General features: G+C 41.2%; 1 protein-coding gene across 1 annotated transcript in view; it reads left to right on the forward strand.

The window, feature by feature from the left end:
- The window catches only part of ZZEF1 (zinc finger ZZ-type and EF-hand domain containing 1), a gene marked incomplete in the record, with an annotated part of 3,903,331 nt that overhangs the window by 728,790 nt on the left and 3,156,587 nt on the right, over nt 1-17,954 (forward strand). The window contains 1 exon segment of the mRNA XM_044082903.1: nt 2,123-2,223. Within this exon segment, the coding sequence (XP_043938838.1) occupies nt 2,123-2,223 (101 nt within the window).

Consider the following 17,954-nt stretch of genomic DNA (forward strand, 5'->3'; position numbering starts at 1 on the left):
CATTATGGAAAGTGTCATAGTAATTAGATTGAGGAACTACCTTAGACTGGAGTATGAGCATATGAATAGCAACCTGGAACGTTAATGGTCTCCTGTATGAAAATAAAAGATGTAAAGTGTTGGGGCTACATTAAACAGAATAATAATAATGTAAGCATGTCTCAGAAATCTCATTTAAATACATTTATTTATTTATATTTGTTGACCGGGAGTGTCCAACTGTGGACGTAGGTCCATTTTCAGCTGAGGCCCGGGAAGAAAAGCTCCACAGTTAAAATAAACAGACAGTAGTTGCATTGGATTACATAGCGATTAACAATTTAACATAGCAATTACAGCATATTTACAGATGAAGAACATAGTACATCAGTAGACAACTAGAATCTTTATCTGTGAAGTACATAACAGACATTAACAAATGTTACAATAAGAAGTTCCTGCTGTATAATAAGTACTAGGCTTATGAGTATCTGAGCTTGCTATAATCAAGGTAGTTAGTGAAGTGGAAAGAAAGGTAGTGGTTGGATGGGGTGGGTGATATTAGAGTGGGAGTTGCAAGGGCATAGCCAGCATGTATTTAGGTGCACTTTTAGTAAAGTTTTGAAGTGGGTGCATGATGGTATGGAGGTAATTGTGGGTGGGAGGGAGTGCCATAATTTGGCTATGGTGCAAGAGAATAGTGCTTCACCAGCAGAGTTATTGGCTTTAGTGATCTGCAAATGATTTTTGTTGCTGGATCTTAGTGGTCTGGTGGTGCGATAGGGGTGGAGTAGATTCTGGAGGGATGGGAATTTTAGTGGATGGTTTACTAGTTTGTGGGCGAGTGAGAGTTGATACCATTGAAGGAGGTGAGGGAGTTCAAGCCAGCCCAGTTCAGCAAGTGAGAGACAGTGGTGACTACGGTAGGATGCCCCTGTGGCGAATTTGGCAATTTTGTTGTAGCAGGTCTCTAGCTTGTTTAGATCGGACCGGGATAGTCCAACTGAACATGTGCCCTTTTTCACCAGAGGCCCGGGGAGAAAAATCTCCACCAAACATAAACATGTAGGGCGCTTACAGTACAAGATATGTAAGAAAATGTACACATTAGAGGTAGAGAACTAATATTTCCCCTAGCTGTAGATGTGGTCTGTCTTTAGAGTGGACTTCTGGTAAAGATTTCACCCTGCAGGGTTCCTCCTTAAACATATGGGGTAGTTTGGTAGCATTCCTCATGTATGCCGTAGTCATCTTTCCTATTGATCTCAGACACGGATGTGATGTCTTGCTGCAAAAAAAAAAAAAGAAGACAATGGAATGAGCTGCTCTTTACAACTGAGCATCATGTTGATCACGTGTTTAGGTAGTAGTCGTCCTTTGCTGTTGAGGCATCAGTCTGCTTTAGAATTCATGTCAAAAGGATAGACGTATGACTATGGCTAGTCCCACCTAGGAATAATTCTACTCTTGTAGATATCATTTTAGTCATGAGGTTAAGAGAGTACCCTCACGCAACTGTACTTGTTTGTTTTAAGACCCTTTCAAATAAAATGGTGCATCTATTGATATGCTGCTGTAAGAGTCTTTTGTGCGACAGCTTATATAAAAATGAGTTTTTGAAATGCATGTCTCCAGTAGGCACAGTATTTCTTTTGCCCTTCCTCTGATAAACATCCATAGGGAATATCTTTCATAGTTTGTTGATTATATGTGGCATGTTTTGCTATTTCTGAAATTAGCTGTGCAGAAAAGATGTAGTAGAGTTAGGGGATGTGCATGTTAAACTGACATTTTTATGACCAGTGTGTCCAGAGCACTGCTGGTGTTGGCAGTTTGACTGTTTGAAAACTGACCATGGTCTAGCAGTTACTGACAGAGTCTCATGGTGGGAACTACTACAGGAATTTTAATCAGTATGCTGTTAACATAATTCTTCTCGCATGATTATGCTTTAACTGTACAAGGTGATTAGTAATAACTGCTGTATCCTAGACTGAGTAATAATGCACTGTTTTTCAAAAACAGATGTTAAATGGTGCATTAACTCCTTTTTTAATTGTATCTGACTGTTAAGAATGCACGTATCAGTTTAGCTAAAGCAAAAACTTTTTTCCTCTGTTCCATGTTTTGCTGTTTCAAATAGGTACAACAGAATAGCACCAAGGAAAAGCAAAAATTATTCCTGGATTTCTCTGGCCTTAATATAAGACTGTTTTGGAATTTTTACAAGAAACTTCAGGAAAAGTAAGTAAAGTATTAATTCAAGTTTTATTTAGATGTTAACTTGCACTAATCTCATTAGTGGGTATGGCTCAAAATGTCTAAAATTATTGCATATTCTCAGCTAGTTAGGATTTGCTTCTTTTACCACAGTAGTTGTGTTCAAAGCACAACTTTTTAGATAAGAAAATGAGTATTATAACAATGCAGGCAATTCAAATTTTAGAATTGAAAACTTCACTGAATGTAAATATTGTAGTCCTACCTGACTTTTATTACTTTGTGAAGTTACAAAAGTCTCTTGACCTGTGTTTTTGTGTGTGTGTGTGTGTGTGTGTGTGTGTGTGTGTGTGTGTGTGTGTGTGTGTCTCTTTGAGGTGGTGGCTGGGGAATCGTAATTGGATCCGATAACGTTTCATTTCTGAATGCTGAACTTAACAGCAGAACATCAGTACCTGGACAAATTAACTGCAATCAAGTTGAAATCTCGGGGATTTTGGCTTTTAGTTTTACTAAAAGCACTGCAGTCTGTGTGTGTGTGTAACAAAAAAAAAAAAAAGGCATCAGGTAAACATTTTTATTTTTTTTTTATCCCCATAAGAAGGTTATGGGGGAAAATGAACAGAAGTCGAGTACATGCCCTTGTTTTATACTTCACTTTTTTTGTCTGTGGCTAAACCATTGTAAATCTCTTGGGCTTAGTGTATAACATGTATGTGTGCGCATTGACTGCTGTTTCATTCTGTTTTAGGCTTTTGCTGAGATGGTTCTGTTTTTCAACCTGTCTTAACAGGAAAATATTGTCATCAGTGCTTCTAACAGGCTTCTGAGGAGAATTTACTGACTGAAGATTTTCAGTTTTGCATGGAGTTCTTGTGTTTGGATTTTTTGTGTCATGATAAGGCTTTTGTACTGTTACTACTAGTTATTGAGTAATAATTGCATACTGCATAGTTAAGCTGTTGCTGTTCATGTTGAGTAGCTCCCCTGTATAACACAAAGTATCCACCACTGATCTCAACTAAATGTAAGCATACTTTCTCACTCATAAAACCCGTGTGCACACACACACACAAGTTGCAGCTGTTGGTCTCTGAATTTCTGAACTGAAAGGCTTCTTGATCTGCTTGTAGTCAGAATTCTTGAAGTCTTGACCTTAGCAGAAAAAAAGGCAGTGCTTAATAAAACAAAAGTGTGTAATGCACTTGAGCCTCTTGGTCAGATTACTCAAGTGATTTGTGTCATGTAGTCTCATTTGTGTGTGTTCTACAGATACCCAACCTTACTTGTGGACTGCAGTTGATGTTCATTATGACCCAAAGCAGGCACTGGCTGTCCCCCAGCTTTAAGTGACCATGTATAAAGGTAAGTGCTTGTACATGCACCAGTGCAGCAGCTTAAGGTATCCCAGGGTCCAGCTGTGGCCATCTTTGCGGTGGGCACCCAGATGAAATGAACAGCTGTTCATTTCCAGGATATCTGTCTGTAAAATGGGGAATGAAATTATATGAATATAAAACTTCTGACTTTCTAACCACATTTCTGAGTGGACAGAAACAGAAAAAATAATCTTGATGATACTCTGACACATCCTTTGGTTGGGTTTCTTCTTTATTCTTCTTCTTATTATAGTCAGAATGTTTGCATCATTTTTTAGGAGTTTATACACTTGGGGATGCATCTTATTAAATGATGATACATGCTTTCTTGTGATGAGCCTATTACATATATACTCCTGGTTTTGCCACTTCCAGAATTTGAATCTCAGTAACTCTCTTTGCCCAAACTCCCTTCGTTTACAAAACCTTTAATTCACAAGTCTTCATAGCAATTGAAATGTGCTGTTGGACTATCAGAAAGCTACATTCCTGACCTAACAGTGAGGCCAAAGTTATTTTTTCAGTATGTAACTTTATTAAACCCATCAAACAGCAAACACAACAGTTTGTTTATAAAGAACAGTAATCAAGCTTAAGTTCAATAAGGCAGCAGTAAGGAAATTGCATTGCAATCTGTACTTGTTGCAATTAACAGTTGACTAACTTGAAACCAATGTAGTGGGATAGTTCATTCCATGTTTGGGTATCCAAATTGACCAGTTAATCTTAGCTTTGTTTTATCGGTGTGAGTCCTCTGCTGATAGCTCCTAAGTATGATAAATTCAGCCATTTCCCTATTTAGTTACTCTTTTTGTTTTTTTGGTAGGGGGTGGGTGTATTTTTTTCCTAAATTTTAGTAACACATTTCTTAGCTACAACCATTGAATTCAAAGGTCTAGATTGAGGATATCCAATCCTAAAAAGATCTGCATCACCCAGAAAATATAATCTCTTGGTTAATGTTACTTGGCCTGGCCAAGAGCTCATTTTGGATCTCTTGCAAAGATTTCTTAAAATTTGTTAGAGCAGGACACTCCCAGAAGAGGTGCAGCCAGTCTTCTAAGTTGCCTGTGCCACATCTCCAGCAGTATCTGGGGGAGTTTAGGGAACATTCTGCTTAAACTGCTTAAGGTGTTGAAATATTTAAGTTGGTACTTCCAGCTTGGGGGGGGGGGGTACTTTGACCCTGAGGCATACGTTGGAATTGATAATGTTTTGTCCCGGCAATGTGAATGCATTTTTATATCTATTTCTGTTTCTTTTTGTAGCTTAAATTAATTTTTTAATTATTATGCTGGAGAGTTAATATGCTGTATATACTGCTTATTGCCTTCTTTGAACTCCAGTTGCCCTGCCTTGCAGATAGACCCAAACGGATAGATAGACATTATCTGTGGAGGAGATTCTTATCTTTACTTTATGGATCTTATTTGTAAGGTGCTCATAAAAATCATTATAATCTTGAATTGGGGAGTGTAAGATTTGAAGAAGTTCCTGGGTTGTAATCTGTCCCTCTGCCATTAATTGTTCCCAGTATTGCAACCATCTACATTTGTCTAGCTGTTTAGTGATTAAGTTTGTCCAGGGCCCTCAGTCCTCCTTGCAAATTATTGACAGATGCTCTCTTATCTATTTAGTTGTATTAGTCTTGCTAATCCCTTCATGAATGTCATTAACCAAGGAAGTTATCAACTGATGATAGTCGGCATGCTAGTCTTTTTTTTTTTTTGCTTTAGCAGTATTAAATATTGAAGGCAGGTAAGAATAAAAAATGTCACTCCGGAGAGCTTGTGTTTGTGGATTTATCAGATCTCTAAATACCTTCAGGTGGGCAGCTTTAGAGTACATCTGTAAATCTGGAAGGCTTAATCCCCTTATCCAGATGGTACAGTGAGATGCATCCAACTTAACCCTTGACCTGTCTCCTGCCTAGGTACAATTCCACAGTAAGATTGTAAAGCTCTGCCAATATTTAGTAGGGGAATAAATGGGAAGGGCTTGCGATGCATACATAATTCGAGGGAGGGCATACCATATTAAAGCTATAATCCAATGTAGTATTTCTATACACAGATGCTTCCAGCTGTCTGTATATGTTTAATCGTTTCATAAACTTTGTTATATGTTTCCATAATAGACTCCTGCATTGTGGATCCCAAATGACTTTTTACATATGTGATTGTACCCAGTTTGGAGACACAAGTGTACCAGTTTAACAAACTAGGTGATTGGGTGTAATTCACTGTTACTGCCTTTGCCTTTTCCGCACTAATTTTATATCCAGAGAGTATACCAAATTGTCTTCACGTCTGCAGTAAATGGTCAAATTGCACATCTGGTTTTGTCAAGTAAACCAACAAATAATCTGCGTACAAGCTTCTCGTAAACGATAACTTGCATTCTATGCCATTGATAGTAACCCATTCTAGCTGAGAGAACCTAAGTCTTTGTGTAAGGGGTTCTAAGTAAATGGAAAACAAAGGGCGACATTCTTGCCTTGTTCCTCTCTTAATTTGAAGATAGTTGAGAGAGTTGCTGACTGATGAGTGCTTTGGCTCCATGATATAGTAATTTAGTTATTTCGATAAACCGCTTTGGAGAGACCTGTATTAGTATCAATTCCCAGAGAAATTTCTAGGATACCCACTCAAGTCTTTTCAGCATAAAAATAAATCTGTCAAAGGTTTTGTATTTGTTGGCACTCTAGTATTCGGAGTGTTTTTTTTTTAAATTAGCAGGCATACTTCTTCCTTTAACAAAGCCATGTTTGATCTAGATGTATTAGACTGGGTAATGTAGTGGATAACCTGCGTGCTAGGATTGAGGCAAACAGCTTTATAAAGCATGGTTCAAGATTGATATGGATCAGTATGAATTTGGAAGAGACATGTTTTTATCTGACTTTGAGATGAGTGTCTCTAATGCCTCTCTCCAGTTTGGTGTTGGGCATGGTAGCGTTACTGAGGGCTACAGAAAGATGTAAAAAATGTTGTTCCCCCATTTGTAGGCTTTGAAGGGCATACCTTCTGTGCCCAGAAACTTTCCTAGTGAGGGTCCTCATAGTGTCTTGGACATTTTTAAACATCGTGGGAGTCAATAGTGAGGCAGCTGCCTCTCCAGATAATGTACTCAGGTTTTGCAAGGAGAGGTATTCTTTGATCTCCTTGTAGCTTGAATTTAATTAACCCAAGTACAGCTCTTAAAATAATCTTTAAATACCCCTAGAGTCCCAGTGGTGGTTGAAGGGAGTTGCCATGTACAGTGGTGTGTGATCTGCTTAACATACCTGTCTGCTACTTGTTGCTTTAATATGAGTGCTAGATATTTAGCAGCGGTCAGTGTGCTGTCACTGTGTCTCATTTTCAGGGCCTTTGCAGCTTACTCATTGCGTTAACTAAACAGGGAGTCTCAATCCTATATCGCTGCTGAGCAGGTGTCCATTCTCTAGTACAGTAAGCTAATTATCTAATTGTGGTACTGGGAAGGAGAAACACATTTTAGGGTAGGTAAAAGTACATATTTTCCCTCTTATTCTACCAATTTTCCTCTCAGGGTGAAAGGAATATCCTTCCTAATTAATGCTATAATTCCCCTTCTTCCACCTGTTGGTAAAGCTGAATAACCCCTTTACACATAATGACTGCAGGTAAACTCATAGCTCTTCCCCTCAGATAAGTGCATTTCCTGTAAATGTACTATAGATGGTCGAATTGAGTAAAGGTAATACGATATGCATCTCTCTCTCTTAACCATCTGCAAGGCTGTTAACTTTCCAAGTCAGTAAGGTAATGTTAATCATAGTTTGCCATTTCATAGCATTTCTTTTTGCTTTTAATACTGATTTTTGCCAAATTTAAGTCTTGTCCAGGAGTACTTCACCACGTGTGATTTCATTTCTTTAAAGTAAAAATGAAAGCTGTTCAATGTGATAGTCTATTTGAAAGTATTACAAAAGCAGCAATATAGAGTAATAAGAAGTAAAAACAACTATCACAGCAGTACAAACATGATTAAAACATAGTCCTAGAGCGACAGGAATCTCTTGAAGCTAGTATTTCAATGCTTCAACCAGCTCTGTGTTCAATATGAGAGCAGATGGTTACATATACTTTTCATGCTCTAACCCCCTTTTAGCACTGCAAGTCACTTAATAATTTGAGTGTTTTGTCTAGATCCCAGTTCACCATGTCTTGTTATTGATAGGCTTGGCTTACCTTTTCGTGGAACTAATAGTGATGTTAGACATGTACAGGGAACCCAGTATTATAGTCTTAGTCATTTAAGTGGTTGTTTACAGCTTTATAAGCCAATACATGTGCTGCTTTCTGACATGCAATCAAACGTCTTTTAAATACTGAGAAGGGATCTAAAGACCATTTCGCAGGAGAGCCTGCGATCCAGATACTTGTTTCTTTTCTTTGAGACTGAGAAGAGGAGATGTCAACTGAGGAGGACTGCTGAAGCTTTGCAAATGTGTCAGCAGGAGAAGAGAACAAGGCCAGTCCTCCTGGTGATGATATTTGAAGGATGTCAGGATACAGCAACTTGTATCAGCAGAAATTTAATCTTGCCCGTTTCATTGCGGGGCAGAACTCCATATGCCATAATGTGGTCTCTGTAGAATAATCTTGCTCGACATAAATTTTGCACTCATCTACTGTGATTACCATCCTCCTTTGCCAGAAGTCATTTAAAATTTGTTCTTTAGTAGAAAAGTTTAAAAATTTAACCAATATTGGTCTTGGCCAGTGAGTCCCCTCAGAATTGGGTTCTGGTACTCCTATGGGCTCCTTCCGTTATGATAAAATTAGCAGCTATGCCAGTCCATTCTGCTAGTTTAACAGATATATTAGCTGCATAGTTCTTGCCCCCAGTCCCTTCAGGTATCCCAACTCTACTCTTAACGTTTTGGTGACCCCAGTCCTTCCAAATGTGTTTTTTGTTCCTAAGTATGCAGTCCTGGTACTGGCAAGTTTGGACAGTTTCCTGAAGTTCTTGTATCTGTGTACCGTGCTCTTCTAACAGGTCAGTGTGTGGAAAGAGCAGTCTCCATGTCCTGCATCTTTGCCTCCATTTTGGTAATGTATTCTGTCGCAGCTGGGTTCAGTTTTTGAAGCTCGGCCATTAGCAAGTCCATTTTCTTACTCATCTCATCCATGGCTTCAATCTCTGGAGAGTAGTCTGCGGACCATGTAGAGCTCATGTAGGAGTGCTCAGTCACTGTTCTTTTGATGTGCTGCTTTCCTTTTCATTCATGCTGATATTTAAATATGTGCTGTTCTTTTTTAAACACTTCCTGAGTGAATTATTTGGAGATAAGCATATATTAGTACAATAAGCGTACTGTTTTTGCAAGCGGTAATGGAACTATTTGTAAAGCATGTCTAAATGCTGCTGCTCTCAAGTGAAGCCAATGTTGTGCTAGTGGGAACTTACTTCAGAAGACTGGTCAATACTTTGCCCAGCTAGATGCAGGTCATTTTTTTTGTGCAGTCCTCCTGTCCTTATGTGGACAAAGTTTTCATCTGTACCCCCATTTTAGGAGTTTTTGAGCCTTCCCTGGATGTCCTTCAAGGATGCATCTGCAGTCCTTACAAATGGGTTGTCCTGTCCTCAGGCAGCCCTTCGGTCGGCCGGATTCCAAAGTCTGGGTCTGGCCTCGGCTGATGTCGCACTTCACCCGACGTCATAGCTGCAGTTCTTCGGGTATAAAGGTATCAGCCGACGCCATTTTCCTCAGTCTTTCTTGCCGCGTGGCACCTGAAGCAGAAGCTGTTCGCAAGTGCCAGTCGGTCAGAACCAGAGATTACTACTACCGAAGACTTCTAAAAAGCTAAGTACCCCGTTGGGGACTCTTTCTTGCCTCAGCCGATGTCAGAAAAAGTGAATAACTGTTTAACTTGTGGGAAACAAATACCTCATAAAGATTTCCACTCTTACTGCCTACCTTGTTTAGGCCCAGACCACGACGTAGCAGCTTGTCTAGCCTGTGCTTCTTTCAACCGACGGACACTTAGACGTCGGTCGGAATTTGCTGAGGAGTTTTTCGGCTCCGCTTTTGCTTACAACATGCCGTCGGAAACTCCGACTTCACAATTAACTAAAAAGCGCAAGGAAAAGGACCGACACTCGCGGTCCGCGGTTTCGGCCGAAACCGCGGTTGTCAACCGCGAGTGGCTCAGTTTCGGCTGAAACCGAGTCCTCGGTCCTTCCTTCGGCCGAAAGCTTGCCTCCTACCGAGGCCTCATCCAGCATGGCTGAATCTGCTACTGAAATCCCACCTGCTCTGGCAGGTTCACAGGATTTATCTGATACTATTCCTTTAGATATTTCTACTCCTGCACGTGGAGCTGCTAGGCCCCCTGCATCCATGTCGATTAAGGCTTTTGCCAGGGCTAAAGCAGCAAAATCAACCAAAAATGTGCCTGCTAAGACCCCTTCTCACAGGCCTAGCTCTAGTACTCAAATGCTTAGTCTAGCAGAGGATCTTATTTCTTTGATAAGGGGATCCCAACCTCACCCTGACAGGGCCTCTCACCCACCTCCAGAGAAGAGGCCTAGAGCAGAGCCCCCTGAGCCAGTTTCTTCAGATTACTCCTCTGATGATTCAGAAAATACAGACCCTCCAGAGGGCCCTTATTCTCCTTATGAGGACTGTGATGCAGAAGACTCCATTCCTTCTGCCTCTCCTCCTGAGGAATTTTCTTTTGGGGAAATCTTGCATGCTATGAGGGAACAATTTCAATGGCAGGGCCAGGATTTTTCAGACTCTAGGAAAAGGCTTAGGACCTTTTTGCATTTGCCACAGCATAGGCCTTTAGCCATTCCCCCAGTACTTACTGTTGTAGATGATGCATTTAATGATGCTTGTACTGCTCCTGATTCACTTCCTCCAGCCCCTGCTAAGCCCGACAGGTACTACAGGGTTCTGGACACACATTATCATTTGTATAAGGCTCCTTTTGCAGATCCTGAAACTATTTCTCAGGGACCCAAGGCAGTTGCAGCTACCTCTGCCAAAACCCTCCCTCTGAAAGGGAATCTAGGGCCTTAGAGAGATGGGGTAAAAAGTTTACACTTCTGCTACTCTTTCGCTAGGGCCTTAAACTGTCAATTCCACATGATTCAGTATCAGGAATTTATGTTAGATCAGTTAACTAAAAAAACTGTCCTCGCCTGAACCATTAGACAAAAAATCTCTTCAGGAAATGGTACATAACATTCAGCAGGTCAGTAATCATTCCTTAAAATGCGGCTATGATGCACTGGAGGCTTCCTTTAGATCAGCTATGACTGGTACAGTGATCAGAAGGCATGCATGGTTAAAAGAGCAGTCCTTACCAGACCATGTTAAATCAAAGCTTCTAGATGCTCCCATGGATAAGCTCAATTTGTTTGGCTCCCCTGCACAGCAGGTGCTGAAGAAGGTGGAAGAGAAAGCAAAATCTGTCCAGACAGTCAAGGATTTCTTACAGGTCCAGCCTCCAAGGTTTAGTAGGAACTGGCCTTCCAAGAATTGGTCCTTTCCAGACACCACCAGAACACAGAGAGGCAGTAATAGGCGCCTAAGAGGCAGGGGTCAATCCAGAGGTGCCTACAGGGGACGTCAGTGGCAGCCTAACAACCAGTGAAGTACTGCCACAGATCCAGCCACTACCACTTCCACAGGACAATCACAGTGACTTGGCTCTGAGACTGCCTACCAGGGAACAACTAGAAGCACCCTTAGGCGGAAAACTAGCCTTATTTTCGGAAAACTGGCATCACATCACAGGAGACAAATGGATTTTACAGACAATAGACCAAGGTTACAGGTTTCGCTTCCATACTCTACCAAGGAAGAGAGGAATGCCAAACCTACCTCCAAATCAAAAGACAAAAGCTCTAGAACAAATAGACCACTTAATAAGGATGAGAGCTATAGAAAAGGTACCGTCTATGGAACAAGGACAAGGATTTTACTCCAGACTTTTCTTAGTGCCAAGAAAAGAAAACCAATGGAGACCTATTCTCGACCTGTCCGCTCTAAACACATATCTCATTGTTCCAAAATTCAAAATGCTGACCCTACAGCAACTTCTTCCCATGCTGGGCAAGGAGTCTTGGCTGGTAACTCTAGATCTCAAGGAGGCATACCTGCACGTCCCCATACGACCAAATTGCAGAAGATGCCTCAGATTTCTTGCAGGATCAGAGCATTATCAATTCTCAGCATTGCCCTTTGGCTTATCTACTGCGCCCAGAGTATTCACGAAATGCCTGGCATCAGTAATTGCTCATTGCAGGCTTCAGGGAATTCAAATTTACCCTTACCTGGACGACTGCCTGTTGCAAGCGGACAACAAAAACAAATTACAAAAAGATTTGAAAAAGGTCATTCATCTACTACAAGCCTTGGGGTACACAGTCAATATAAAAAAGTCAAGGCTGATACCATCCCAAAGGATAACCTTCTTGGGTGCAGAACTGGACACATCAAATCAAATGGCATCCCTCACAGCAGAAAAGCAGAAGCACCTTCCTCTCTATTTCATGGCATTAACAACGCAGAACCAGCTAACAGCAAGGAAAGTCCTGCAAGCCCTGGGTTACATGGCATCCTGCATAATATTGATTCCACATGCCAGACTACATATGAGGAAGTTGCAGTGGTACCTAAGGAATTTATGGTCTCAGCACAAGCACAGCCTAGGAACCCAAATTCCAATGATTCCATGCCTGAAGCAAGAATTCCAATGGTGGGCTCAGGCCTGTCAACTGAACAAGGGACTGCCCTTCCACAGCCCTCAACCAAGCCAGACTATCACCACGGACGCCTCAGACCTCGGTTGGGGGGCACACATGCTGGACAAGTGCATACAAGGCCTATGGACTCAAGACCAGCTGAACCTACACATAAATCAAAAGGAGATGCTGGCAGTAAAACTGGCAATTCAGGCATTCAGACCATTTCTTCAACAGGGTCAATTGCTGATAAGGACGGACAACACCACAGTTATGTGGTACATCAACAAACAGGGAGGCACACATTCATACCCTCTATGCCGGATGGCAATGGACCTCTGGAATGTGGCCCTGAGCTTCAACATTCAGCTACAGGCAATATTTGTACCAGGAAAAGAAAATATTCTAGCAGACATCCTAAGCAGAACTACCACGGATGCCCACGAATGGATGCTGCATCCAGACATCTTCAAATCCATTACAAGAAAATGGGGACTACCAGAAATAGTCTTATTCGCATCCCCACACAACCACCAATTGAAAAAATTCTGCACAAGGACATACCACCCACTGGCTTGGAAGGTGGACTCCTTATCTTTCAGTTGGAAAAACCTGACAGCATATGCATTCCCACCTCTTCCTTTGATGCACAAGGTGCTACTGAAGATCAAAGAGGACCGGCCAAGGATCATCCTGATAGCTCCAGACTGGCCGAGGCAGCATTGGTACCCATTACTGACGAGTATGTCTCGGGAACAAATATGGCCTCTGCCCCTTGTTCCCTTACTACTAACACAGAACAACTTCAAAACCCTGCATCCAAACCTGAAAACGCTACAGCTAGCTGCCTGGAACATTGCATAAGACAAAATAACCCAGATTTATCTCAAAGGGTTAAGGACATTATCTTGGAGGCTCGCAGACCCTCAACAAGGAAAACTTATTCAGCAAAATGGAAAAGATATCTCATTTGGAGTGCAGCAAAAGGAGAAAATGTGTCACTGGCAAACATAGCTAACATCCTGGAATACTTGGCAGAACTTTTCCACAATGGCCTGTCCTATTCTTCCATTAAGATTCATGCATCAGCTATTTCAGCAGAATACAACATGGATCCTCCAGTCTTCTCACATCCTCCACTCAGGCAGTTTCTGAGAGGAATTAAAAATGTAAAACCACCAAGGAAGCCACCATTGCCCGCTTGGGACTTGAACTTTGTGCTAGAAAAGTTGACACTCCCTCCTTTTGAGCCAGCAGCAACAGCAGAATTACAGTATTTATCATGGAAAACTGCTTTCCTGCTTGCAATCACTTCAGCAAGAAGGGTTTCTGAATTACAGGCATTAATGGCAGTACAGCCCTTCCTCATCTTCCATCAAGATAGAGTGTCCATGAGAATTAATCCTACTTTTATGCCAAATGTGGTCTCCAGAGTATCTTTAAACCAGGCTATCCACCTGCCTACATTCTTCCCCAACCCACAGAACAGGGGAGAAAGGCTATTACATACCTTGGATGTACATAGACAATTGCGCTACTACCTGGACAGAACCAAGAGCAATAGAAAAACTGACCAGTTACTGGTAGCATATGCAACAGGAATAGAAGGAAAAGCAATTTCAAAACAGACAATCTCTAAGTGGATAGGAAATTGCATTAGATTTTGTTACTCTTACCATGGGAAGACAACTCCAGAAAACATCAGACCTCATTCCACAAGGGCTACAGCCACTACTACAGCTTTCTTACGAGGAGTGGCTACCAAAGACATTTTAGAGGCTGCTACTTGGAGCTCCGTGCATACATTTGCCAAGCATTATAATCTACCCTTATACTCCAGATCCCGAGCAGGTTTTGCCACTGCTGTTTTGCAAGGGATCTTAACTACACCATAATCTTATTATTACCTCCTCCCCCAGTTTGGCTATGGTATTCTACCCATTTGTAAGGACTGCAGATGCATCCTTGAAGGACATAGTACAGTTTTGTACCTACCATAAATGTAGATGTCCGAGAGGTATGCATCTGCAGTCAGGATTACCCTCCCTCCTTCCCCTCTGTAGTACTCCTAGGGTATTTGCCCATCTTCTAGCTAGCTGGGGGAATCTATTTTGGTGTATTTGTTTGTATATATGTACATACATGTTTATTTTTATTTGCTCTCTGTTATTTGGAAACTTTTACATTTATCCAAATTTAGCCTTCCTAGAGGGCACCTGGCATCTGGGGCAAGAAACACTGAGGAAAATGGCGTCGGCTGATACCTTTATACCCGAAGAACTGCAGCTATGATGTCGGGTGAAGTGCGACATCAGCCGAGGCCAGACCCAGACTTTGGAATCCGGCCGACCGAAGGGCTGCCTGAGGACAGGACAACCCATTTGTAAGGACTGCAGATGCATACCTCTCGGACATCTACATTTATGGTAGGTACAAAACTGTACTTTCCTTTTGCCAGTCATGGATCTGAGAACCAAGCAAAGCTCTCCCCAGCCTCTAGCTAGGGATACTAGCACCTTGTATACGCTGATCGATTGGCTCACCTCATGGGCTGTTCAGTCAGATACCAAGGAGTGACCTCTAGAGTCACTTGTTCATAGACTGGTGGAATTTTGGGGTAAAGATCTTCTCCTAGAACTTTGCCTGATGCATCAGGCATGATCAGTCCTGTTTAGTTAGCAGCTGTCCAGTGCACTTGCATCTGGGTCCACCTACAACTCTGGCTAGAGATATCAAATGTTTGTTTTAAGCTTGGTAAGAGCTTGAGTAATGAAAATGGGATTTCATCCTTAGTGACTTGGATGTGATGCCAGCAGCAGGAATAGGGCAGAACTCTTCCCCATCTCATGTTGCCACTGGGTTATGTATACAGTATTCATGCATTGGCCGTGATCAGCCTGAATTGTGGTGCTTGCCCATCTGGTGATTATGTAAGTCTGAGCATGGCCCTTATTCATGGTTAATAGAGGATGTGAGGCTCCCTTTTCCTTAGACTTCCATCAAGATTAAGTTTTTTTTACCCTTGTTTTGGGGAGGAGGAATGAATCGAGCCCTTCTGTTGCTCATGCCCTTATACAGATGATCTCTCATTTTAATTATTTCTTTCATGTACTGTTTATTATGCTTCACTTTTGTAATTCTTCCCTCCCTCTGACTTTTAGGGTGCCACCTGCAAGGAAGCCCTTGGATACCATTCTCATTCCTCCTTTGGAGACATTCTTTGCGGATGCTGTCTTTGAGACTTGGTGACACCTTCACTCTGTTCCTATGTCATGTAAGAGGGGTGATACCTAGTATTGTTTTAGCATATTGGAGTCAATTATTGTTTATGTATTCTAAAACTAACTCTCGTGTGTGGTCTGTGTAGGTGATTGGTAGTCCAGTGGGATACAGCCTTCTTGCCCCCCTGATAAGGTGTATAGAGCTTTGTACAGGTGAGATGGGGGTTTATTAACTCTATTATTTTGTGACTTTGGGCCCTCATCTATGTATTCTGTTTTTCGAAATTTCACTCATTTGTAACAGGATTGATAACGGGCAAGCTCGTGTACTTCCCGGAGTCTGGGCTTAAGGTGAACCTTTTCCAGATCCTGACCACAGCTTTATTTGTCACTAGATGACCTTTTTTATTTTGATTGTGTGGATGCTGTAGCTTGGACAATGGACATAAGCATGTGCTTTTGTAGAGTGACTGAGGTAGTCTTCCTTCAGGGATTGTTTCTGTTCAGAGGGTAGTTGTTTGACCATGCCTTCCATGCTGTTAGGTAAAGGAACAGTTGAGAAAGAAATAGGGTGGGCCCTGTCCTCATGTAGAGAGACCATTCCTGTTTTTGGTCTTCATTATCAGAAGGGGATACTTATTGTCATTAGAAGAACAAAGCCAGTTATTCCACAGTAACACGCATCCCCACTATATAGGTTAGAAACCACTATAGGTTCTCTCCCAGCCACCTTTGCAATACCCTGAAACAGCTAGAGTTTTTTTTTTTCTTTTTTGGGTGGTCATTCACAAACCTCACTTCAGCAAATAAAGCACTTTTGGGGGTTAATGCCCCCTCTCATTTTCACCTCTGTTGGTGGGTCCAGTGTATCAAAGCCCTTGAAATAGGCCCTGACTGTATGGGGCAATGGGTAACAGAAGTTGTTGCATTTTTCGGAAGGGTGTGGGCTGATACTGTCTCCCTACCCTCTCACCAAGAAAGGGCAGGTGTTTATATCAGGTTCTTGGCCTTGTCTTAGGTCCTACTTTTTCCTGATGTTGTTGGTTGCCTGTATGATGATTGGATATGATGGGGACTTTGTCTATCTTCCTCTGTCTCTAGCAAGTAGGGGACACAACGCCTAACTGTTTTCAACGTAAATCATTCCCATATCACCAATCTCCCATCCACAGTCCTGTACGTGGAGCACCAACTCTCCAGACATCTTTTGTCACATGTCACTACAGTTGCATCTAATGGCATATAACTGACTGTTTCTGGTTCAGGCACACTCCAGATTCTGTTAAGTCTTTTCTTTTTATTCCACTTGGACTGCTTCAGACCTTCTTTTGACTCCTTTTTAAGAACAATATGTTTTTGTTTAATTTTCTAGTTAATCGCTGTATATTAATCAGATCAGATAATGGTAGAAGAAGTAGCGAATTTAAACTTATCCTAAGTCAAAAAAATAATAAAAAAATACGTAATTTGAAATATTATACAGAATTACTAAGTATTTGAAAGTAATCCAAGGAGGGTAGGCAGTCTGTTTCCAGTCAAAAATCCTTTAAGTACACAGACCACTGGAGTCTGTGTACTTAAAGGATTTTTGACTGGAAACAGACTGCCTACCCTGCTTGGATTACTTTTGAATACTTATGTATTTGTTGTTATTTTTTTGACTTAGGACGAGTTTAAATTCACTGCTTCTTCTCCCATTATCTGATCTGATTAATATACATTGATTAACTAGATATATATGGATTGAAAATCTTCCACGCAGAGAGGTTTCTTACACTGTTATGTTTTTGGACCCACTATACTTGTTTAGTGGGTTGTTTGAGACTTTGGGGGATACCACTTAGATAACTTGTATTTTTCTTTAATTTACAGTCAATTTCTTCCTTTCATTTTGTTTTTAACAGATTTCCCTAGCTGAGTTATTCCTTTCCCTATTCTGAGCTGTCACCTTCTGTGTTTTAGTTGGGAATGTCACTGTTTTTCCTTTGGTGGTGTAAATAATCATCCTTTGTACTTTTCTTTATTTTGTGCATAGGGGATTGTTTTTCTTGGTGAACTGCTTTATTTTATGTAGGCTTTTTTGGGATGTCAGTGCTACCATTCAGTGTTGGCAATTTCCTGTTTTATGAAACTCTTAAAGAGATGCATGTTATTTGAGAGTTTTGTCTTCTACTTTTTCTGAGCTTGGAGTAGTGCTTAATTCCTGAAGCCTATGATGCTTGTGCATACCTAGCTTTCAAGCAGATTTTTAGTTCTTTATTTGAGAGACTAGTCATTGTCTTCCTTAATTCATAACATATGTTCCCTGAATTGCAGTGTTATGTAACCTGTTGTATTCCACAAATTTTTTTCCCTTCTCTCACTTCTATCTCAGCTTAGACACTTTGTGACCTTAAGTCTCTTGGCACCATTGTGTTTTTAACTGCTGCTT

Source organism: Protopterus annectens, chromosome 9.part0 (assembly GCF_019279795.1).
Source record: "Protopterus annectens isolate FY-2018-M chromosome 9.part0, PAN1.0, whole genome shotgun sequence".
Taxonomy (NCBI): Eukaryota; Metazoa; Chordata; order Ceratodontiformes; family Protopteridae; genus Protopterus; species Protopterus annectens.